This window comes from Balaenoptera acutorostrata, chromosome 1 (genome assembly GCF_949987535.1).
Source record: "Balaenoptera acutorostrata chromosome 1, mBalAcu1.1, whole genome shotgun sequence".
NCBI classification, from domain to species: domain Eukaryota; kingdom Metazoa; phylum Chordata; class Mammalia; order Artiodactyla; family Balaenopteridae; genus Balaenoptera; species Balaenoptera acutorostrata.
This window is the reverse complement of record NC_080064.1, coordinates 29,242,290-29,268,544: the sequence shown is the minus strand read 5'-3', so window position 1 is coordinate 29,268,544 and position 26,255 is coordinate 29,242,290. Positions and strand designations below refer to the sequence as shown.

Below are 26,255 nucleotides of genomic sequence, written 5' to 3'. Positions count from 1 at the left end.
AACTGAACATGACAAGAAAAATAAACATTTAGAGGAAAATATAGAACATCTTTATGATCTTGGAGGCAAGAAAGAATTTCTTAAGATATAAAAACTATCATAAAAAAATACCATAAACAAAGCTAAAAAAAAGGCTATAGATATGTGTAATACGTATAACTAATGATTACTATCCAGAATATATAATAAGTTCCTATAAATCAAGATAAAACAATAAAAGTGGCAAAGGATACTAGGCATTTCATAGAAGAGAAAATCTAAATGTCAAAAAACAAATTTTCACTAATTATCTTATTTGTAATTAAGGAAATATATACAAAAACTATATCAAGCTATCATTTAACACCAATCAAGACTGGCCAAAAATGTTAAGACCGATAACACAAGCTGACAACAAGCCAAAGGAAGACTGAAGAAAGAAAGCTCTCATACAGACTGTAGGAATATAAACTGATACAGTCAGTTAGGAACAAATGGTAATTTACAGTAAGTTTGAAGATGAGCATGATTTTCAACTCAACAATTTCACTCTAGGACTTCCCTGGTAGTGCAAGTGGTTAAGAATCCGCCTGCCAGGGCCTCCCTAGGGGCGCAGTGGTTGAGTCTGCCTGCCAGTGCAGGGGACACAGGTTCAAGTCCTGGTCTGGGAAGATCCCACATGCTGCGGAGCAACTAAGCCTGTGCACCATAACTACTGAGTCTGTGCTCTAGAGCCCGCGAGCCACAACTACTGAAGCCCATGTGCCAAGAGCCCGTGCTCTGCAACAAGAGAAGCCACTGCAATGAGAAGCCCGCGCACCACAACGAAGAGCAGCTCCCGCTCACTGCAACTAGAGAAAGCCCGTGCACAGCAACAAAGACCCAACGCAGCCAAAAATAAATATAAGTAAAATAAACAAATAAAAAAAAAAAAAGAAAAAAAGAATCCGCCTGCCAATGCAAGAGACACAGGTTTGAGCCCTGGTCTGGGAAGATTCCACATGCCAGGGAGCAACTAAGCCTGTGTGCCACAACTACTGAGCCTATGCTCTAGAGCCCGCGTGCCACAACTACTGAAGCTTGCGCGCCTAGAGCCCGTGCTCCGCAACAAGAGAAGCCACCGCAATGAGAAGCCCGTGCACCGCAACAAAGAGTAGCCCCCCCTCGCCGCAACAAGAGAAAAGCCCAGGCACAGCAACGAAGACCCAATGCAGCCATAAATAAATAAATGAATGAAGGAAGGAATGAATGAATGAATAAATTAATAAAAACCCAAAAAACAATTTCACTCTATTGGAGTATATACTCTACAAAAATTCCGTATCTGTGAAAGGCAACATGAATGAGAATGCTTATTGTAGCACTGTTTATAATGGTAAAAAGAATGGAAACAACTTAAACACCAGCCAAATGGATAAATTTGTACTACATGCATGTAATTAAAATTAATGGGCAGGTGTTAGAATTCAGATAAATAAAATTGAGAAGCAAAAAACTTGAGAGGAGTTTGGTAGAAAATGCGATCTTACCAACTACTTAGATTGCCATTATCTAGATATGTATAATACACAACTAAGGCAAAAAAATTTACCAAAATAGACTAGATGTATAGAATACCAGTGGGATAGTCTTTCAATTCATGAACATAATATCTCTGAATTTATTAAGGTCATTCCAATTTCATTAAGGTCTTGTGATACTTTATAACTCATTTATTAATAATTGATAAAAATTTTGTTGCTGTTGGAAATGTATCCTTTAATCTTTCATCACTTACTTATTTTATTTTTTTTTAAATTTATTCATTTTTGGCTATGCTGGGTCTTCGTTTCTGTGTGAGGGCTTTCTCCAGTTGTGGCAAGCGGGGTCACTCTTCATCGCGGTGCTCGGGCCTTTCACTATCGCGGCCTCTTTTGTTGCGGAGCACAGGCTCCAGACGCGCAGGCTCAGTAGCCATGGCTCATGGGCCCAGCTGCTCCGTGGCATGTGGGATCCTCCCAGACCAGGGCTCGAACCCGTGTCCCCTGCACTGGCAGGCAAACTCTCAACCACTGCGCCACCAGGAAAGCCCTACTTATTTTTTTAATTAGGTTTATTTTCTTCTTTTCATGGGTAGCAGTGTTAGAATAATGAGAAAAGGATAGGCTTGGAAATGAAATAGATTTTTTTTTAAAATAGGGTTTTTAAAAAATTAATTAATTGATTGATTTTTGGCTGTGTTGGGTCTTCGTTTCTGTGCGAGGGCTTTCTCTAGTTGTGGCGAGCGGGGGCCACTCTTCATCGCGGTGCGCAGGCCTCTCACTGTCGCAGCCTCTCTTGTTGTGGAGCACAAGCTCCAGACGCGCAGGCTCAGTAGTTGTGGCTCACGGGCCTAGTTGCTCCGCGGCATGTGGGATCTTCCCAGACCAGGGCTCAAACCCGTGTCCCCTCACTGGCAGGCAGATTCTCAACCACTGCGCCACCAGGGAAGCCCTGAAATAGATTTTAATTCTAGATCCAGACTTGAAATTCAGAGAAATCATAATTTGTTCATTGCAAAATTAGAAAAACATCTAGTACTTATAGCATTAGGGTGAAGATTCAATATAAGGTACCTACTTGTGCCCAGAACATGGCAGGAGCTCATCAGAGCTCTTTTTCTCATCTTTGAAGAATTGTCTACTCATGTCTTTTGCTCTCTGATTTACTGAGGTTTTAATTCTAGGCAAAATCATTTTGTCAATGTAAACTAACTCCTTGAAGAGGCTGATGGGAGAATGTTCCATGAAAAAGCGATTAGGATTCTTGAATTTGCATTTTACTGTGTCAAAATTGAAAATTTTTGTTAGGACGCAGCTAAAATAACAGATGTGAAAAAAGAAAATAATAAATATTTGCCATATTTAAGATAACTAGGACTACATGTACCAAAATGAGCCCAGGTCCAACTGATGAGTATAAAATAAAGCAGTAAATAATGTTGGATCCTGGTAAAAACATAACTACAATTATACTTTAACCTCCTGAGAGGTTATGTGCCTCAATTTTATATGTATACTTTCATTGCTCTGAAGATGTAAGAACAGAAACTTATTATACAATGCCTTTTTATGGTAATAGTGAGCAATTAAGAGGCCACATTAAACATCTTGGCATGTCTATTATTACCTAGCAAAATAATATTAACAGAGTACTCAGGAGATATTGATAGATGAAAGGATTGCTTTTTTCTTTTTCTATTTTCAATATAAAATATCACATATTTACTAGAGTGTCACTAAACAAATTATAAAGTGAATATCCACATAACCAACATTCATATCAAGAACTAAATATTGCCAGTATCCTAGAAACCTCTTCCCTATCCCCTTCCCAACCTTAACTTCCCCTCTCTCTGCTAGAGGTAACCAAAATCCTGGCTTTTATGGTAATCACTTCTTTTTCTTTATAGAATTACAACATAAGTACAGATCACTAAGGACCACAATTTAGTTTTCCTAGTTCTTGAATGTTATGTAACTGGAAACATAAAGCATGTAATCTTTTTGAGTCTTTTCCTAAACATTGTTTCTACCTCATCTGTATTAATTAAATGTAACTAGTTTCTTCATTTTCATTGCTCTAACACTCTGTTGAAGAAATACACAATTTATCCACTCTGATGTTGATGGACAGGGAATTCCCTTGCAGTCCAGTGGTTAGGACTGGGCGCTTTCACTGCCAGGGGCCCAGGTTCAATCCCTAGTCAGGCAACTAAGGATCCCAGGCGTAAGCTGCCCCGTGGCAAAAAACAAAACCAAACAAAAAACCTGATTATTAATGTTGGTGGACAGTTTATGCTGGCACTTTCCTTTGGTTATCAGAATAAGGTTATGAATATTCTTATAGATAGCCTTTTTTTTTTTTTTTTGGCTGCACCACACAGCATACGGGATCCTAGTTCCCTAACCAGAGATCTAACCTGTGCCCCCTGCAGTGGAAGAGTGGATTCTTAACCTCTAGACCACCAGGGAAGTCCCTAGGTGGCCTTCTTGCTATACGTACACACATATATTTCTCTAGTAGAAAAGGCAATATCTGAGTAGAACTGCTGAGTAATTAAGGATGTCTATCTCTCCTAGATAATGTCAAACTCTTCCAAAGTGGTTTTAACAAATAACTCTCCCACAAGCAGCATTTAAGAGTCACTGTCGTGCCAAATTTTCACCATTAGTATTGTTAGACTTGAATTTTAGCCCTTCTGGTGGATGTGTAATGATATCTCATTTCAAAAAAAAAAAACAATTTGAGGTATAACTTACATACAATAAAATGCATTTCAATTGTAAAGGTCAATGATTTTGACAAACGTATATACATCTATGCTATTACCACCCCAATTAAGACAGAACCTGTCATCACCCCAGAAAGTACTTTCCTGCCCCTATGCAATCAGCTTCTGTCACATCTGCCACAGGCAAGCACTGATCTGATTCGTTTCATAATAGAATAAATGGTTCCAGAATTTCATATAAATGGAATTATACTGTATACGCCACTTTGTCTAGCTTTTTTGTACATCTTAACTTGAGATTTATCCATACCATTGCATAAATTAGTAGTTAGTTCTTTTTAACTGCTGGGTAGTATTTCATTGTATAAATAAATCACAACTTGTTTCTCAGTTCACTTGTTGCTGGGCATTTGGGTTGTTTCCAGTTCCTAATTATTATGAACATGTAAACACATATGCACAAATCTTTGTATGGACCTATTTTTTCATTTCTCTTGGGGAAAGACCTAAGAATAGAACTGGTAGGACACATGGCAAGAAAATGTTTAAATTTAAAAGAATCTGCCAAGGGCTTCCCTGGTGGCGCAGTGGTTAAGAATCCACCTGCCAATGCAGGGGACACAGGTTCGATCCCTGGTCCGGGGAGATCCCACATGCTGCGGAACAACTAAGCCTGTGTGCCACAACTACTGAGCCTGTGCTCTAGAGCCCACGAGCCGCAGCTACTGAGCCCACATGCCACAACTACTGAAGCCCGCGCACCTAGAGCCCGTGCTCTGCAACAAGAGAAGCCACTGCAACGAAGAGTAGCCCCTGCTTGCCGCAAATGGAGAAAGTCCGCGCACAGTAACGAAGACCCAATGCATCCAAAGATAAATAAATATTAAAAAAAAAATCTGCCAAAATATTTTTCAAAGTGGTTGTACAATTTTATACTCCTACCACTTCTGATTGCTCCACACCCTTGCCAACACTTAGTATTGCCAGTCTTTTTGATTTAGCAAATCTAGCAGGTGTGAAGTGATATCTCACTGTGGTTCTTACCTACATTTTCCATATGACCAATGATGTTTAGCATCTTCTCAAGTGCTTACTGGCCATTCCCATAATCTTTTGTGAGATGTCTGATTTTGACCACTGTTTAAAATTGTCTGAGTTATGCAAGTTTTTCATATATTCTGGACACAAATCTTTTGTTTAGGATATGTTATGCAAATATTTTCTCCCAGCAGTAGCTTGCCTTTTCATCTTCTTAACAGTGTTCTTAAGAGAAGGTGTTCATTTAGATGAGGTTTCCAACATATTAAGAAATCTTTGCCTACTCCAAGGACATGAATATTTTTCCTCTTTTCTTACAAATTTCTCAGTTTTAATGTTTTATTTTTTTTCGTACAAATACTCAGCTGTTCTAGCATCGTTTATTGAGAAGACTATTCTTTTCCCATTGAATGTTGGCCCCTTTGTCAAATATCAATCAACCACGTAAGTGGGTCTATTTCTGTAGCTATTCTAATCACTTCTTAGCCTTTTGGCTAAGATCAAGTGTAGTATCTATAGCTATCCTGTAACTTGATTTGTATGTCCATCTTTAACCCCAATATCACAGCTTTGATTACTGTAGCTTTATAGCATGTCTTCAAATCAGGGATTATGAATACTCCAACTCTGTTCCTCTTCAAAATGGTTTTAGCTATTCTAGGTTCGCTGCATTTCCATATAAATCTTAGAATCAGCTTGTCAATTTATATTATTAAAAAAAAAAGGCTGGTGAGATTCTGGGATTGTGTTGAGTCTACAGATCAATTTGGGGATAATGGATATCCTAAGAATTTGAGGCTTCTGGGCCAAGAACATGGTATCTCTGTTTATTTATATCTTCCTATCCTTCTCAGGAATGCTTTGTAGCTTTCAGTGTAGAGGGCTTGTACATCTCTTTTAAAATCTATTCCTAAATATTACATTTTTTGATATTATGAATGGTACATGTGTTTTTCATTTTTCTAATTGTTGAATGCTGGGTATTATTTATTATACTGCTAGTATTTTCTTTTTGTATATGCAACTAGTGTCTTGTGATCTTGCTAAATTCATCTGTTAATTCTAGTAGGATTTTTTTTTTTGGTAGATTTCTTAGTATTTTTTACATAAACAATTATGTCTTCTGCAAACTGAGATAGTTGTATTACTTCCTTTACAATATTATGCCTTTATTTTTCTTGGACCACCAGCACAATGTTAGAAGTAGTGAGAGCAAGTATTCTTGCCTTCTTCTTAATCTTATGGCAAAATCATTCACTCTTTTTATCATTTAGTATGATGATGCCTGTATGTTTTTCTAGATGCTTTGATCAGGTTGAAGAAGTTTCCTTTTACTGCTAGTCTGTAAATTTTTATCATGAAAACGTTAAAATGTGTCAAATGATTCTTTTGTCTGTTGAGAGGATTACATTGTTTTTGTCAGGTGTCAGATTCCGGGGTATACTAGCCTCATAAAATTGAGTTGTAAAGCCTTTTTTCTTCTTCTGTTTTCTGAAAGAATTTGTGAAAGATTGGTATTATTTTTCCTTAAATGTTAGATAAAATTCAGCAGCGAAATCATTTGGGACTGGAGTTTTCTTTGTTAGAAAGAACTATGGATTTAATTTCCTTAATAGATACAAGGCTATTCCAATTTTCTTTGAGCCAATTTTTGTAAAGTTGTGTTTCATTTATCAAATTAATTGGTATAAATTTGTTCCTGGGCTTCCCTGGTGGCACAGTGGTTGAGAGTCTGCCTGCCAATGCAGGGGACACGTGTTCGAGCCCTGGTCTGGGAAGATCCCACATGCCGCGGAGCAACAAGGCCCGTGAGCCACAACTACTGAGCCTGCGCGTCTGGAGCCTGTGCTCCGCAACTACAGAGGCCGCGATAGTGAGAGGCCCGCGCACCGCGATGAAGAGTGGCCCCCACTCGCCGCAACTGGAGAAAGCCCTCGCACAGAAACGAAGACCCAACACAGCCAAAAATAAATAAAATAAAATTAATTAATTAAAAAAAAAATTTGTTCCTAACATTCCCTTATTAATCTTTCAGTTCTGAAGGATCTTTAGTGATAACCCCTTCTTTCATTCCTGACACTAGTAATCTGTTTTATTTTTCTATTTTTCTTGATTAGTCTTGTTAGGAGTTTAAAATTTTTATTAGCTTTTTAAAAGGAATTAACTTTTGGTTTCATTCACTTTCTATACTGTTTGTTTTCTATTAATTTTTGCTCTGATCTTTATTATTTCTTACCTTCTACTTACTTTGGGTTTAATTTGTTCTTCTAGCTTAAGATAGAAACTGTGTGTGCTAGCCTGCCTCCAAGACGGTCCCTAATAATAAGTCTTGCCTCATGGGATTTGCACGTTCGTGTCTCTCCTACACTGAATATAACTGGTTTATATAACTAATAAGACATTACAAAACTGGCAGAATATAGCTTTCAATGCTAGGCCTTAATGTCATTATAGCTTTTGCCTTGCTCTATCATGGATTACTTGCTCCAGAGGAAGCCAGCCACAATACCATGACGACACTTAACCAGCCCTGTTGAGAGGTCCAGATGGCAAGAAACTAGGCCTCTAGCACAAACTTGTTACTGAGTTTTACAGATGTAAAACAAGACTTAACCGTCCATTTAAACATTCATCAAGTACCTACTATATCAGGGACTCCTTTGTGGGTTGGAATTTAAAGATGACTCAGACAAAGCCTCTGCCTTTTAACAACAGATCCTGGGTTAGGATGGCAGAGGAACCATAAGCAGCTCATTTCATTCCTTCCTCAAACTCCACTATAACTATGGTAAGGAATTGAAAGAAAGAAAGAAAGAAAGAAAAAAGACATAAACCTAGAAGGAAGGGAGAACAGAAAACAGAAAATGCACCAACATTTTAGAAGATGAAAAGTGAGTAGACAAGTTGTAACTGACATAGCAGATAGAATCCTCAGAAGGCGTGAGAAATGGCAGTACTAGGTACCTCTGAAACTGGTGATAAAAGGATGGGGGTAGTGCAGAAAAATGAAGAGGAAAGCTGTTTGAGAAGCAGGTAGAATCCTAGGTCCCTTGTTCAGCTCCATTCACATTGCGGAACAACTGCCTCGTCTTTATCCTGGCATAAACTGTAGGTCTATTCTCTGGAAAAAGTAAAAGACTTTTGGAGGGAGGATGTCAGGCACAATTAAGGGCACAGGACTGTACCCTACCCAAAACAAGGAATTAAATGACTATAAATATTAAATGCTGAATGCAGACATTCCCCAAGCCAGAATCCCCGACTTGGCTTCCAGATCGCAGGTAATGAAGACTATTACCCTTCAAGCAGGAGTTTGGAAGGCTCATCTTTGGGTAATTTGACCAGGCAAAGGGAAAGACCTAAGGATAAACTAACATTATAGGTTCCCCAACATCAGCCCGATCAAATCACCCTATGATAAAGCTCAAAGTAAACAGGCTCCACTGATGAATTCGAAGCATCTAGTCAGTGTTTTAGAGTCCCAATGCATCATGAATAAATAATCAAGGATACTATACACTTGAAGGAAGCTTTCAAAATGGAGGATAATGATCAAAACAAACAAACAAACAAAAATTTGGAGGAAGCATAAGCATGTGTAAGAAAAATAAAACTCCAAAATAAATTATCTACAGTGAGCTTAGAGAAGATACTACCATATATGAAACAAGAATAGTATGCTACTATAAAATAACATTCAGGAAATAAAAAAGAACGATTAGAAATTTTAAAAAGCGAAGGGGGTTAAGAAGACGAAGGTAAGTAAATTTTCCAGAAAGTAAAGTAATACAAGGGAAACAAAACCTCACTAAAGCTATTTAAAAAGTGGAGCACCACTTTCAAATTTATGAAGGAAAATTATTTTCAACACAGAAACCTAGCTGAACTTTCATTCAGGTTTGTTGATACATTTTCCAATGTGTAAGGCATCAAAAATTTTTGCCTCTTGTGTACCCTTTTCTCATGAAACTTCTAAAAAAGGGGGAGGGGTAGGAAGGGATACAGATAGTGAAGTCTGATCCCAAGAGGACAGCTGTGCACCAAATATGAACATACTCAATCAGACTGAAGCAGTATGGATCAAGAAACAGATTTGATTAGACTGTCATTGAAATTCCGGCTGCCATTATACTCTTTTTCTAATGTGAGGATAGACTAGACAAGTCTGATACAGGTATCTTTACTTGGCTGAGCTTGACCAGTGCTGATAAAGTTCCTGCCCTGCTGCCTGACCCTTTCACCCTAAAGAAATATTCTGCTTTGATCTACTTCTGAGGACTAATTTGAATACTGTAAAAATCAAATTATTTCTTAACTTTAGGGATCTTATACCTGAACTTAAGACAAACATATGAAGCAAGCAACACTAATATTGTGATTAATAAATTACTTATTAGAAATCTGTTTTCCTTGCAAAGGAAGCATATTCAGTGAGAACTTTTGACTCTTAAGCAGCATAACTTATGATTACCAAATTCTACAACCATTTATATATTATGACTACTTTCTTCTAGCAGCAAAATAGTGAATGTTTTACAGAAAGCTACTTTTTACTGAAAAGCACAAGGAAGTAAATAAAGTATATAAAAATAAAACACATTTCTCAACTCAGATGTCCTGGGTCTGAGATTTGTCTGCCAGGAATCTTGCCTCTTAAAGGATGCAGTAAAGAGCTGTGAATATTAAGGGCATAATCTCTGGAATCAGAAAAATTGACCTCTATCATTTAAATATAAACTATTGTGCCTCAAATATAGTTATATCTAAATATACCTTTAATAGGTTATATTACATGTATCAATACATTAATAAAAATATAAAATACAAACTATGTGACATTTCGAGGGAGAAAGTCACTTTAGAGAAAGTTTAGAGATTTTGTCTCTAAACTTCAGTTGGGGGTATCACTTAACTTGTACAACTGTGATGAAGTTCATAGGAGATACAGTTGTCTTTTGGTTCCTGCGGGAGATTGGTTCTAGGACTCCCTTTGGATATCAAAAGTCGGTGGATGCTCAAGTCCCTTATAAAAAAATGACATAATACAGTCGGCCCTCAGTATACATGGTACCCAGGTAACAAGGGTCGACTGTAATTAATGTAAAATGTTTAGCATTCTGCCTGTGGTAAACAAAAATATCTTCAGGGACATACAACTAATAAATACCAGATTCACTCTTTCTTGGCTGTGTTGCATGCCTTGTGAGATCTTAGTTCCCTGACCAGGGACTGAACCTGCGCCCTCGGCAGTCAAAGTGAGGAATCCTAATCACTGGACCACCAGGGAATTCCCCAGATTCACTCTGATGCTCTTAAAATGTATAATTACAAAAATTAAATGCAAGTTGCAAATGAGTTAGGCCTAAAGGCAGGCCAACCTAAAAAAATATTCTGCATTTCATTGACTCTAAAATGCTAATTATGGTAAGGTACATCAGTATTGTATGTATCCTAAAAGAGAAATTTGCCAATTCAACTGTGACAAACCATCTACTGCAAGACATCTCCTGATTTCAGAGATAATGAAATGTGAAAAAGTTTTTTGTGTGTCTAAGATTGGTAAAATTCATTAAAGTTACATAGTTGAGAGTTAGGATATTAAACACCATGAAAACAATCATTTTGAAGACAAGATTAAGTCACACAATTAGAATTAAATTGCTTGCTTTCTTAAAGTACTGTTCCATGCTTATCTCCACCACAAATTTCACCTCGCTCCCACCTGTCACTTCCTCAGAGAAAAGTTCCTTGAACACTGAGACTAGAATGGATCCCTTTGTTACACAGTCCCACTGCACTTAGTACTTCCTCCTAGTACTCATTATATTGCTCAATACTAATCTTCTCTGGTTGATTTCAAGTTCAATAAAGACTATTTTGTTCAGTGCAATATACCAAGTGGAAGGGGTGCAAAATCAAAACCACACAAACAAGAAAGGAAATATAAGCAAGTAAGGTGGTCAGTGTAATATTTTCCCTCATTATTTTTCACAGCAGCATTATATATTAGTGACAATTTAAAAATAAACTCATTTAAGTGCCTTCTTAGCACAGTAGGCAGCGTGTCAGTCTCATAAGAATAAACCCATTTAAAATTTTAGGCTTTGGGACTTCCCTGGTGGCGCAGTGGTTAAGAATCCACCTGCCAATGCAGGGTACATGGGTTTGAGCCCTGGTCGAGGAAGATCCCACATGCCGAGGAGCAACTAAGCCCGTGCGCCACAACTACTGAGCCTGCGCTCTAGAGTCCGTGAGCTGCAACTACTGAAGCTCACGCGCCACAACTACTGAGGCCCACGCATCTAGAGCCCGTGCTCCCAACAAGAGAAGCCACCACAAGGAGAAGTCCGTGCACTGCAATGAAGAGTAGCCCCGGCTCGCCCCAACTAGAGAAAGCCTGTGCGCAGCAACGAAGACCCAATGCAGCCAAAAATTAATAAATAAATAAAATAAAATAAAATAAAATTTTAGGTTTTATTTCATTTCATTAAGATAACACAGATCTTTTTGTTTCTTTGCTTCACAGTGGCACCTGAAATTATCTACACACTTTGTTCACACAAATAAACATACTGTCACATGTTTCCTGAAACATGTAGCCTTATAGGTCTATCTCTTCTCCCTATCCCAACCAACCTATTTCATTCCTCTTCCTTCTTTCCTTCTTTCTTCCTATAGGGAACCACTATACTGAAACTGGTGTGTATTTGTCCCATCTATGTTTTTTTGGGTTTTTTTTTCTGGTTTTTTTTTTTAACATCTTTACTGGAGTATAATTGCTTTACAATGGTGTGTTAGTTTCTGCTTTATAACAAAATGAATCAGCTATACGTATACATATACACCCGTATCTCCTCCCTCTTGTGTCTCCCTCCCACCCTCTCTATACCACCCCTCTAGGTGGTCACAAAGCACCATCAACTATGTTTTAATAATTTTACTGCATTTGTATGTATCTAGTATATACTTAAAACAAAAAATTCACATAAGTAGTAACATAACCTTTTGCTATTTGATCATCCCCCCAACATTGTTTTCAATAATAATCCATGTAGATCTGGTTCATTCATTTAACTGTTACATAGTATACCACAAATAACAATTTATGTACTTATTCCAATGTTTACTTATTCTGTTATTGACAGGAATCAGGCTGTTTCCTATTTTCTGCTATCACAAATAATGTCTCAGTTTTTGCAAGATACCTCTATGGTATATTAAGAGTTTTAAGACATGTTCAATTTCATCTTTACTGGATATTGAAAACTGCCTCCAAAGTAGTTGTATCAAATCATACGCCTATAAACAGTGCATGATAGTTCCTTATACTTTATCCTCACCAACATTTGATATAAGACTTAAATTTTTATAAATCTGATAGGTGTGAAACAGTACTGATTTCACTTGCATTTTCCTGATTACTAATGAATTTGAGAATCTGATTTTCTATTGGCCATTTGTGTTTCCTCTTTTGTGAATTACTTTTTTTTTTTTTTTGTACTGACTGCCTTATATCCCATAAAGCTCTTGGTTATATATGCTGTAAATATTCTTCTAGCATTTTAAATTTGTTTATGGTGTATTTATAACAAATAAGTTTTAAATTTTGACAGAGCCAAGCTTATCAGTATTTTCTATTATGATTTATACATTTTACATTTTGTTCAATGTTAGAGATATTCTCTTACTTTTTCTCTGAATGAATCTTATCTTATTTTTTATTTTTTATTTTGGGCATACTCCACGGCATATGGGATCTTAGTTCCCCGACCCGGGATGAAACCTGTGCACCCTGCATTGGAAGCGTGGAGTCTTAACCACTGGACTGCCAGGGAAGTCCCTGAAAGAATTTTAAAGTTTTGCTTTTCAAATTTTAGATTACAATCCACCTAGAAATAAATTTGGGATATGATGTGAAATGGGTCTAATTATTTTTTTCATATAGTTAACAACTGCATAAACACCATTTATTAAACATTTTACTCTTTCTTCAGTGATTTGAAATGCCACCTTAATATCAACAAAGTTTCCATACACACACACACAGAGTTTATTTCTAGGCTTTGTATTCTGCTTCATTAATCTGTCTGTCCCTGCAGTTTAAAAAGTGTGCTAAAATTGTTACAGTTTTAACATAAGGAGGGCAATTCCTCCCTCTTTATTCTTCTTTAAAATTATAGGTTTTTCATCGTCACTTATTTTTTCCATATAAATCTTAATATTGACTTATCAAGTTTCACTATATACCCGATTGAGATTTTACTTAAAACTGCATTTACAGATTAATTTTGGGAGAGTTGACATCTTATCAAACAGAGTCTTCTCAATAAGCCTAATATATTTCTTTCATTCAGATCTTCACTTATATCTTTCAATAAAGTTTTATATTTTAGAGACCTCTCAGAAATCTTTTATTCCTGTGTATCCCCTTTTCAACCCAAACTCTCAATGTCATCACATTTTCTAAAGCTCAGTTAAGACATCATTTACTTCTACAAATATTTTTCTAACTTTCCAGGCTCAATTAGATACTCCTTCTCCATGTTCTTGGTTTTATTTATTCATTCCTCGCTTAATATGACCGAGAGTTGCGCCAGGCATGGAGGTATACTGGTGAATAAGATGGACAGTCCCTAGCTTCATGGAGCTTTCATTCTAACAGGAGACAAAGAATAATAAACACTTATAATTCAAGGTGACACATGGTATTACAGGGGAAGTATACTGCACTATGGGAATACATAAGAGAAATACCTAACTCAGACTTGGGGGAATGGCTGGATGGGGGGCAAGAAGGGTGTCAAATACTGCTTCTCAAGGAAGTAACATGTAGACTGAAACCTGTAAGAAGAACAGAAGTTAGCAAACACAATAGTGACTAAATATCATAGTACTGACATCCTTGTCTTACTCTTGATTTTACTGGAAAAGCTCTGTTGCTTAACTGTAAAATCTACTCTCTGAATATGTTTCCTCCCTTGGCTTCACTGACACCATTTCTTGGCTCTCATACTGCCTGTGATAATCATTAATTGCTCACTGGTTCCTCTTCCTTCCTTAATGCTAGTATTCTCCATGGCTCTATCCTTTTCATTCCTGTTTTCAATCTAAATACTATTTCTAAAGTTTTTCCATTTTCAGAGTTTCAAATATGGATTTATATACTAAGGAGTCCCAAAACTTTTACTTTTAGCTCACACCACTACAGATTTTCACATCTGCATTTCCAACTACATACTAGATGACTCTCTCCGTATGTTCCATAGAATCCTCAAGCTTTAGACATATTTACATTTGATATATTTATACATGGTATATACTGCCAGCTAACCAGCAACAGCAGACCTACCTCCCATATTCAGTATTATCATTCATACCTGGTATGAATGAGTCACTATTCTGAATGTATGTTGGTGAGTATGCCCTTCTTGAAAGCTAGTTTATAAAAGCTAGCACAGTCACTGAAGGTTTGGGAATATGAAGGTTGTTTCAAAGACTGAATAATCATAGAATTCTGTAGGCCAGGTATGGGGTTTTGTTTTTTTATTTTTAATATGTCAATTTGGCTAGGCTACTACTTGCCAGTTATTCAATCAAACACTAATCTAGGTATTGCTGTGAAAAGGTCTTTTATAGATGTAATTAAAGGGATATTATCCTGGACAATCTGAGTTGGCCTCATTCAGTCAGTTGAAAGGCCTTAAAAACGGGGCTGAGGTATCCCCAAGAGAGAGAAAAAATTCCACCTATGGACAGCAGTTACAGCCCATACCCATGTGTTCTAGCCTGCCCTTCCTGATAGCCTACCCTAAGGATTTCGGACTTGACTAGCTAGCCCCTACAACTGTGTAAGCCCAATCACTCTCTCTCTCTATGTGTCTCCTACTGTTTCTGCTTCTCTGGTTGAACCTAATACACTAAGATTGTAGCTTTACTTCCAAAAACCAATTCCTTCAAAAACCTAGTAAACCTCCTGGTCTATTCATTTCCAATCAGTTCCATGTACCAGTAACTATACCCAAAGTTTTTTCTGGACATGGTTTTTAAACCTATTTTTTCAACTTAATCTTTGGAATATGTTCCTTCCTCTCCATCCCACATTAGACCATCACCATCTCTTACCTGAACTAGTGATTGAAAAAGCCTCCTAACTGGCTTCTCAGATTAGTTTTTTTCTCCTCTATCTATTCTCCACACTGCTGCCAGAGGTCTCTTTCTGGAAAACAAATATGATCATGTCACTATCCTTCTTAAAAACTTTTGAAGTCTTCCTACTTACAGGATAGAGGTAAATTTGTTTTCTATTTCATTATTTTCTGTTTTTAACTCTTATTTCCTTCTATTTTTCTTTGCATTTAATTATGTTATTTTTCTAACTTATTAAGATGAATGTACAGGTAATTGATGCTTTTCTTCTTTTCTAATAGGCATTTAAGGTTTTAAATTCTCTCTAAGCATTGCTTTAGCTAATCATACCAATTCTGATATGTACTATTTTCAATACTCTTCAGTTCAAAATATTTAAAATTTGTGATTTCTTTGACCAATGGGCTATTTAGAAATTATGTTTTAGTAATATCCAAAGCTGAACTTTAAGTTCCAGTAGGAAAATAGCAGCAATTTATTTCCAAAATTTCCCACTTTCCTCCTAGAACTCAATACAGAGCAACAAAGATAATGTAAAAAAGAGAGGAAAGAAAAGGAAAAAAACCCCTACATCTTCAATGAACCTAGGAGACAATAAAAACCTGAAAATGCCAAATTGTAAGTAAATATGGCCCAAAGTACTTGGGACTAGTAGAACCTATGCAAGGGAGAAAGACATGAAAGATGAAAGAAAGCCTAGTGGGGCAAGAGTAAATTTTCACTCCAGAGAGACAGGGTCCTATCCTAAGTGGGAACTGCCATGTTTAGTTCTGAGATTGAATGGGGGAATCTCAGAAGGAAGTAGAGAAAGGAGGTGTAGAAAGTGTCATGAGAGTGAGCAGAGGGTGAACTAGAAGTGACAGATCTCAGATAGGATTACCCTTTTAAAACCAAGGCATGCATTTTTCCTCTGTAACGTCAAGCTTGGAGAAAAGTTAAAAGAATAGTACAATGAACTACCATGTACCCTTCACAAATTCTCTAATTGCTAATGTTTGAGCAGGCACTTTAAAAGGCAGGAGCTCAATTCCCCTGGTAGCAGAAACTCCTTAAACATATATTACTCAGGGGCAAAAGAGATGTGCTTTATTTTGAAGAAAGAACCCATCAGAACAACAGAGGACAGAGGCCTTGAGCAGAGAAACCTGGAAAACCACCTTGCTCCTGATGTCCTGTCCCACCTCCCTCTCCCACTCCAGTCTCTTCTAATAGGTGGTTTGGGAAAACTCAACTCATTCAAAAACGAATAACAAAAGTGATAAGTATCCATACAAAAATACCATTTAAAAAATGTAAAAAAGCAGCACAACATCTCTGACAAAGAAAACTCAAGAGAAAATACCACCACGAAGTAGATAAAAAATTATAACACTACTTTTTAACATGAATTCAAAACTTCTTAATGCAGCTATGAAGAAAGATCTCAGAGCAGAAATTTAAGAACTCAGGGAAAAGACAGTTAAGAGAAGATGAGATAAGCACTGAGAACTCATGAAAGAAATGGAAGAAAAAGACTTTTTCAAATTTAAAAATGAAGACTAAACTACAATGAGCAAATGGTAAAAATTATATCACAAAAGGCACAGTAAGGAGCAAGTAGGATGGAATTTTTTTTTAAAGAAAATAAAATGACAGATAAAAAAAAAGATAAAAGAGTTGAACCTACATTTTCAAAGGGAATCCCATGTTTTATATAAAACTGACCCAAAATGCTCAACACTGAGAAAAAAATCTAGTGAAATAACTGTAAAAAATATTTTCAGCAACCAGACAAAAAAGCAGGTCCTTTCTAGGGAAAAGAAAATCAGCTGACATCATATTTCTCTACTGAACATTCATTGTCAGAAGACAGTGGGAAAATACCTTTAAGAAACTCAACAGGGCTTCCCTGGTGGCGCAGTGGTTGAGAATCTGCCTGCTAATGCAGGAGACACGGGTTCGAGCCCTGGTCTGGGAAGATCCCACATGCCACGGAGCAGCTGGGCCCGTGAGCCACAGCTGCTGAGCCTGCGCGTCTGGAGCCTGTGCCCCGCAACGGGAGGGGCCGCGATAGTGAAAGGCCCGCGCACCGCGATGAAGAGCGGTCCCTGCACCGCGATGAAGAGTGGCCCCCACTTGCCGCAACTAGAGAAAGCCCTCGCACGAACCGAAGACCCAGCACAGCCAAAAATAAATAAATAAATTAAAAAAAAAAAAAAATTGCTCTTAAAAAAAAAAAAAAAAAAAAAGAAACTCAACAAAGTGTGATTCAGATAAACCATAATGAAAAAGAATATTAAAAAAAAAAAGCATGTCTCTACGTGTAGAACTGAGTCACTTTGCTGTGCAGCAGAGATTGGCACAACATGGAAATCAGCTATACTTCAATAAGAAAAAATTGAATGAAAAAAAGTGTGATTCAATCATTTTATGTCTAGCCAAGCGGTCCTTCAGGAATAAGGCTATAGACAAATGGTTTTCAATATGCAAAAACTCAGCTCTTACTCATATGAGCCCTTTCTGAAGTAACAACTCGAGGACAAACTGCAACCAAGAGATGACAGGAAAAATTTTAGCAAAATGACTTGCAATTAGCACCAATACATATAATTGTAGATTTAAGATGGAAATGAATGGACATACAGGTGACAGAATGGAATGTAACTGTTAACATGCTCAGAAAACACTGGAACAGTAATATATACGAATAAATGAATAACAGAAAAACCATAAAAAGTAGCATAAACTCACTGATCGCACTTTACAGTAATAGATAGGAGTCAAAGTTGAAAGTCAAGTAGTATAAATTTAAGCAAAATCATAACAACAATAAAATAATGCTATATTGGCTAAAACTAGTTAAAAAAGGAGAGGGAGGAAAGAAGGGAAGGAAAAGAATAAAGCTAATATAAATGTTACTCATTAAGGAAAGCAAAAGATACTGCTTTAAAGAGAGAGAAAGATGAGTATTATATGAAGGTATGAAGGTAACCACTGATGAGAAAAAAAAAACCTTCCTAATAACAGAACTAGCATTTAAAAAGCACAGAAAACATACCACATGGATTATAATCCTTTTGTTAGACAATGTAGACTTTTGGCCCAAAAGTACAAAAGAAGTCACTTTATCATTGTAAAGGGTATAAATCACAATGAAGAATACAGATAGGTATACATATGCTCCCAATACTATAGCAGCAACATTACAAAAGTGGAAATATAAGAAGAAATAGAAACACAATAGGAAATTTAAATTTATTACTCCAATTCTGAGACAAGTAAACAAAAATAAATAAGGAAATAGATGATCTAAACAACATAATCAAAATTGAAGTGCTGATGGATATTCATTTAACTCTATCCTATAAAATGATTATATCTTATTTTCAAATAGCTACTGAACTTTCAGTCACAAAATCTGACCATATATTAGGTTACTAAAACAAAACAAAACAAAACCCTCAACAAATTCTAAAAATAGAAATACAAACCACATTCTCTGATTAACAACACAATGAAACTAGAAATTTATAACACAATCAGAAAATAAAAAGATCTTCCATCTGAAAATTTAAAAAGTCTCTCAAACAACATTTGGATAATATGGGAAATACAAATGAAATCTGTGGTGTTTTGAGAAAATAATATAATAAAAAACTAGATATTAGAAGCTTTGGAACATAGCTAAAACAGTGATAAGAAGAAAAATAACTGTTTTTTTGGGTTTTTGTTTGTTTTTATTTTTGGCCACGCCACACGGCCTGCAGGATCTTAGTTTCCCGACCAGAGATCGAACCTAGGCCCTCAGCAGTGAAAGTGCAGAGTCCCAACCATTGGACCACCAGGGAATTCCCGAAATAATTTTTTAAAATACTTTTTTTAATAAGAAAAAATGAATTAAATGAGTTACTAATATAGTTCAAAAAGTTAGGAAAAACAACTAAATTAACTGAAGAAAAGTGGAAGAAAAAATTTATAAAGCTAAAAAGAGAAATTAAGGAGTCAGAAAACAAAAAGCCAGAGAACTAAGAAAAAAATTCAAAAGCTCTTTGGTGGGGGGAGGCGGTGGGGTGAGGTGGGGAGAACCCGTTGATTAAACTCTACCTCAGGGCTTCCCTGGTGGCGCAGTGGTTGGGAGTCCGCCTGCCAATGCAGGGGACACGGGTTCGTGCGCCGGTCCGGGAAGATCCCACATGCCGCAGAGCAACTAGGCCCGTGAGCCACAACTGCTGAGCCTGCGCGTCTGGAGCCTGTGCTCCGCAACGGGAGAGGCCAATACAGTGAGAGGCCCGCGCACCGCGACGAAGAGTGGCCCCCGCTCGCTGCAACTGGAGAAAGCCCTTGCACAGAAACGAAGACCCAGCGCAGCCAAAAATAAATAAATTAAAAAAAGTCTAAACTACTACCTCTCCTAATTAAGAGTAAAAAGGACAAAGCACAAATATAAAAAAGAAACTATGGGGATAAACCACAGAAGTAGACAAAACTAAAAAAAAAAAAAAAGGAACTACTTAGTAAAGATACATTAGATATAGATAAAATATATATTTCTAGTAAGATATAACCTACCAAAACTGAATCCAGAGAGTCTAAACAGACTGATTTTTCACAAAATAAATGAAAGATTTAAAAGAGCTACCCACCAAACAAAACAAAACACACCAGGCCACAAGATTCTACAGGGGAATTCTACCAAATCTTAAAAGAGTTGATAATTTCAATACTCTTTAAAAACTGTTGTACATTTTAGAAAATGGGAAACTTCTAAATTCTTTATGAAATAAAATATTAATACCAAAACTTGAAAAAGACTGCATTAAAAAAAGAAAAGATTGCAGATCAGATCAATCTTACTTTTTTGCAATTTGATTAAAAAGGTAAAGCATTAACAAACAGTTTCCAACATCACATTAAAATAATCCAAAAACACAAGTTTAGTTCAGTGTTTGTTAAAAAAGAAGGGAAATATCATATCATCAGCTCCATAGCCACTAAAAGACATCTGACAAAATTCAACATCCATTCTTGATTAGAAGTACTCAATAAAATAGGAACCAACAGATGCTCCTAAACATATACATACATATATGTATTTAATGCAGAAACACGGGAAGCATTCCTTCTAAAGTAAGGAATAAAAAGAGGATGCCCACTACTCTCTAATGGTTAACACTGTCCTATCTAATTCGTCAATAAAATCTGATAAAAAATATTAGAGGTATAAAAATCCAAAGGAAGACGTAAACCTATCACCATCATAGATGAAATGATTATAACCTAGAAACTGCAAGGAAATCACTTGAAAAGTTAATGGAATTCAATAAGGCAGAGAGAAAAAAGTTACTATACAGAAATTAAACGCCTTCATGTACATAAACAATAACCAGTTAGAATCTATAAACCCATTTAATAGGGAAAAAAGACAGAGAGGACATATCCAGGAATGATAATAAGAAATGTGCAAATTTTATGTGAGGAAAACTTAAAACATTCCTGAAGTAAACAAAAGTAATCCTGAACAAACGGAAAGGCATAGTGTTTTCTTGGATAGAAAGACTCACTATCTTAAGACTCAGTAACTTAATTTAAAAATATAATGAGGTCACAGTAAAAGTAACAGCCCATCCTCCCATAACCACTAGCTCTGACAAGGTATTTCTAAAGCTTATATAGTGAGATAAGTAAGAATGGCCTAGAAATACTGAAGAGAAAAATGAGACTAGCCCTAGAAGATATTAAAAGTTATAAAAGAAAGGACTGACTGAAACACACAGCCCCACCAAAAGACAAATTTCTACATGACAAAAAGCAAAAACAAGACCACACCAAAGATCAAAAGATAAATAACAACCTAGGGATAATATTTGCAATTCATATTGCAAAGGGCTAATCTCCTTGATTTCAGAAAGCTCTCTCAGTAAATAAGACCAAAAATCCAACAGGAAAAAAGGAGCAAAGGACATAAAGAATTAATAAAAAAGAAATAAGGTGGCCCTTACATATGTGAAAAGATGGTCAAATGCAAATTAATAGTACATAAGGAAACTATTTCTTGTAAATTTGATTGACAAAAACCTAGAGTTTGACACCTCTAGTGGCAAAGGTAAAGGGAAACAGGTAGTCTCATTTACTGATGCACAATATTTACAATCTCAGTGGAGGGCAATCTGGCAGTAACAATCAAAATTACAAATATATCTGCTTTTGACCCATCAATCTCACCTCCTGAAATCTATCTTAAAAATACAAATATAGGAATGATGTTCTGAAATGGAAAATAATTAATAACAGCCCTAGTATACACCTAAAGATGACTTTAAAAATACATCATCTTGACGTATCCCCACAATGGTAGATGCAGCTGAAAATAATGACAAAACTATGTACTGATCTGGAAAGACCCAGGGATCCTTGGAGGAATGGCTGATTCCAGGTATAGAGGAGGAAATACAGGATGAATCTGGAAAATTCTGCTGTGTCAGAAAGCAAGAAAGCTATCAAAGACAATGAATTATCAACAGGACAATGTGATTTTCCACATAAGAATTCCATCTAATGTAAAAGGAATAACAGAATTAGAAAAAATACCAGTTGGTAATCCCTAGTGAAATAAATGACTCAGGTAACAATGATCAATGAATGGAATATCAGTGATTGAAAGATTGATTGGGAAATTTACTATGGAGAGATCAGGCCTACTGATCTCTGAACATACTGATCAATCTTAGTACCACTAAAGTTGGGACCACCATATACTACTATATGCCTCCTAATATGATATAATATGGAGCATTTATGAATCAGAATTCAATCAAGCTTACAGGGCCACCTTTCATTTTCAGGAAATATAGGGGGATAGAGGAAGAAGACAATGACACCACAAGAAAACAAAAGACAAATCCAGATTTTTGGATATTCTACAGGAAAAGTGAAAGTTTCTACAACAAGTCAATGACATAAAAAAGGAAAAAACAAAACAAAACTAGAGGGAAGGAAATGGGACTACTACATTTTTAAAAGGCATAATAGCCAAATGTGATGTGTGGATCTTGTTTAGATCCTGATTAGAACCAACCAACTATAGAAAGATATATTTGAGACTATCAGGGAAATCTGATTATGGACAGGGAATTAGAAACTACAAATAAATGATTAAATTTTTTACATATGATAGTGGCATTGTGACTGTGTAAGAAAACATCCATATTTTTAGAGGTGCACACTGTAGCAGGGAAAAAATAACATGCTGTATGGGATTTGATTTAAAATTACTACAGTAGAGGAAGAAATGTACATAGTTTAAGCAAAGGCAGAAAAATCCTGACAATCTGGATATTGGCTACATAGGCAGCAGTTTATCATACTAGTCTCTCTACTTTTATATATACTTGAAAATATTCTTAAAAAAAAAAAAAACACCTAAAAATGAGAATGCAATTAGCACCACATTAAACATCAGTAGTAGGCACAATCTAAAGGTCACCAAGACCAACAGACTTCTCGTCCTTTAAAATATGTATTTCATAATGAAATACTGACATATAATAGTTAAGGATAAAAATGAGTTATAATTGCTCAGATGATCATGTCAAGGCTTTTATATTTGCTTTCATTTGCTTACTTTATGTTTAGTAGCATTCCAGGACAAGTTCTATATAAAGGATTTCTAAATGAAATGTAATAAAAAATAAAGGTTTTTCCAGTTTGTCTTAATATATGTCCAAATATTAATTCAAGATACCAGTACATATAATTACATATAAAATGTACATATATACAGACACACACACACAGGTCATATAGAAATCAACTACCCAACACAGAATATGGTTTTAATTCCCTTACCATCAATATTAAGCATCATTTTCCACATGGCAGGCCGAACAGACTGATGGAATCCAAACCAAACTTCCCTGCCCCCTCCCAGAGGGTGGTCATATCCTTCTGGAGCTGAGAAAAAGGAACGCCCCACAGGCGTATATCTACAAAAATTAAAATGGCACGTTCAATCTTTTCCTTCCTATTGAGTATTTAAATCTGCAGAACAGGTGAGTCTAGAGGATATAATCTTAACTTATCATAATAATGCCTCTCATTATGAATATATGAAATTAAACATTTTCCAAATTTGTGAAAGCAAAAAGCAACCACTCAAAATGAAAAAACACCATCCTTCACTGAAATTCTCTACACTTAAAACTACTGTTTGAATAAGATTAAATTTTATTTAAAAGTTTTAAAAAATAGTTCCAACCTTAGAAAATGCTAAAGAATAAATAACTATTGATCAAAAAGCTACTTCTATAAATGTTGTTTGTAGGACATAATATTTTTCTTTAAAAAGACACACTGATCCTATACATATACACATAGATACACATATACACATGTGAGATGCTAGTGTGATTAAAAAAGTAACAATTTCAACACAATTTGCTACTGTTATACAAACAATGAAATTACCTTTAAAACACAGTGATTTAACTGAAATACTAAAACTGATAATGTATCAGTTAGTCAAGATTTATAGCTCCCAAGAAAAAGGGTTAGACATTTTTTTCTGAAAAAAATAGCTACGCTAATGATGTGCATTTACTTTCACAAGTCAGAGAATTTTATGTAACTTACTTCTCTCAATGAATTTGTATGCATGCTATTCTTCAACTGAGATAATCAAAATATACAACATCTGAATGTTAACCAAAGGAAGACTGCACAACCTACTTCTGGGAAGAAAGCTTTCACACTTAAAATCTAAAGAGGAAAAAAAAGCCAGAAGCACCCACTTCATGGAGGGCAGATGTCGTAGCACCACATCAACGGCATGGACAGGATTAGTGCTGATTGGCTTGTCTAATTCCAGTGGCTCTGGCAAGGTCCGTCCTGTCAGTACTTCATGTAGTAGGTGCCAACTCACCCGAGAGACAAATTTGATTGACACCTTGAAAGGTCGATCTTTTCCACCTTCCCCAGGTAAAGTAACATCTAAATCTACCTGTTGATGGGAAAAGAGTCAACTGGTAAAAGTTTTAAAAGATAAATACAATAATTTTTAACTGATACAAATATTTAAGAGAAAACAAGGCAAATATAAAAAAAAAAACCAATCTCAATGTCAAATCGATAGACTAAAATGTAAATAAGTTATTTATGCCAGCATTCTCTGTCATTGCAAAATATGGAAATTACCTAAATGACCATTTAGGCAGATATAAAAAAAAAAAGGTAACAGAACTGCTATGAAATAATTTCCAAGCTACACTGTTATGTGAAAAAAAGCAAGCACAAAAGATTACAAATAGTATGCCATATTTTATGTGAGAAAGGGGGAAATGGAAAAATATTCATCTATCTGCTTATTTTTGTAAAAAGAAACACAGAAAGCATGAATCAGAAACAACAAAAAAAAAGGGGTTACTTTCAAAGGATATGAAAGAACAGACTGGAAGAAATAAAGGAGAGATTAACAATTCTGAGTATACTTTTCAGCTTAGTTTTGACTTTTGGAAGCATGTTAAATTAAGTTCTATAACATTAAAAAAATAAAAATAAGATCAACAAGGATGGAGAGAAAAAACTAAAACTGAATAGATACAAAATCAAATGAAACCAAATGCATTTCAAACAAATAACATAGCCAGATTGAAAGAATATTAAAAAAAATAAAAAAAGAAAGAAAGAAAGAAAGAAAGAAAGAAAGAAAGAAAGAAAGAAAGAAAGAAAGAAAAGAAAACACTAATTTAGGTAACTCCTGAACATAATATATTGACTATACTCTTGGTTAGGGGTGTGGAGGAGGGGTGGGTGGGAAAGAACTGCATACAAAATAAAACCTTAAACTCTTACTAATAAGTTTGTTTTCTGTAGTGATATAGTGTAGTAATTCAGAAACTATTTTATATGTACTGTAGGACTGAACAAATAAGTAAAAGTGGTAATATTTTGGAGAGTCAGGGGTTTAAAGGAGAAGGAAGACACAAATATGCAATGTAGGGAGTAAAGGAAGAATCCTGTTGCGATAGACTAGAACTGGAAGAATCAGTTTGAATTCATGATTTCCAATAAACATATTGTATGATATTGCATACAATAAGTGGTACCTGCAGGATACATATGTTAAGTTTATTATATGAATGTAATATTTATTTATTATCTGCTTTATCTATTTACTTATTTTATGTATTTATATTTTCTATCTCTGTCCATTGAAAGGGCTTAGAAGCACATATACCCCAGCAGCAATGAGCACATCCAGTACCCAGATTTTGGTTTCTAAATTGTATTCCCTAACTAAAAGAAACCAGTGTACCTTTGAGATATGGCTGGTTGCAGGACTACAGCAGGGAAAACACAAGATGAACCTGGAACATCTTGTGCCCAAAAGTAAGGAAATACTCAAAAAAAAAAAAAAAAAAAAGATGTGTCATGACAAAAGCACACAGGAACCAACTTAAAGGGGCTGCCACAGGCAAAATCTGGGACAATTTGGGCAAATAAATAAGGATACAGAACTAGAAGAGAAGAAAATGCGCTCCCTTACAGTAGAATAACAATGATTAATGTAGAAGGAATGACAGAATTAGAAAATCACCATTACTACATAATAATAAACCTTCCAAGCAAGAATCATCAGTTACTAAAATATTCTAAAGAGAAATGGGATTCTTAAAAGTATCTCCCTTATAAAAATTAAAAACTTTGGTGCATCAAGGGACACAATCAACATAGTGAAAAGGCAACCTATGGAATGTGAGAAAATATTCCAAAACATATATCCCATGAGAATACATAAAGAATTCCTAAAACTCAAAAACAACAACAAAACCAAATAACCCAATTAAAAAATGGGCAAAGGAGTTGA

General features: G+C 35.7%; 1 protein-coding gene and 1 pseudogene across 3 annotated transcripts in view; one reads left to right on the top strand and one right to left on the bottom strand.

Annotated features, from left to right (window-relative positions):
• Window positions 1-26,255, bottom strand: part of AGO3 (argonaute RISC catalytic component 3) — a 129,435-nt gene that overhangs the window by 62,739 nt on the left and 40,441 nt on the right. The window contains exons 4-5 of one of the 3 annotated variants that reach the window (XM_007182514.3): window positions 24,181-24,389; window positions 23,240-23,376 (exon numbers count right to left, since the gene is read on the bottom strand). In XM_007182514.3, the coding sequence (XP_007182576.1) occupies window positions 23,240-23,376; window positions 24,181-24,389 (346 nt within the window). Of the gene's footprint in view, window positions 1-14,023; window positions 14,129-15,391; window positions 15,463-23,239; window positions 23,377-24,180; window positions 24,390-26,255 lie in introns of those variants that run through there. The other 2 variants (XM_057545717.1, XM_057545721.1) reach the window with 2 other exon arrangements.
• LOC114238005 (U2 spliceosomal RNA) lies at window positions 5,744-5,829 on the top strand (annotated as a pseudogene).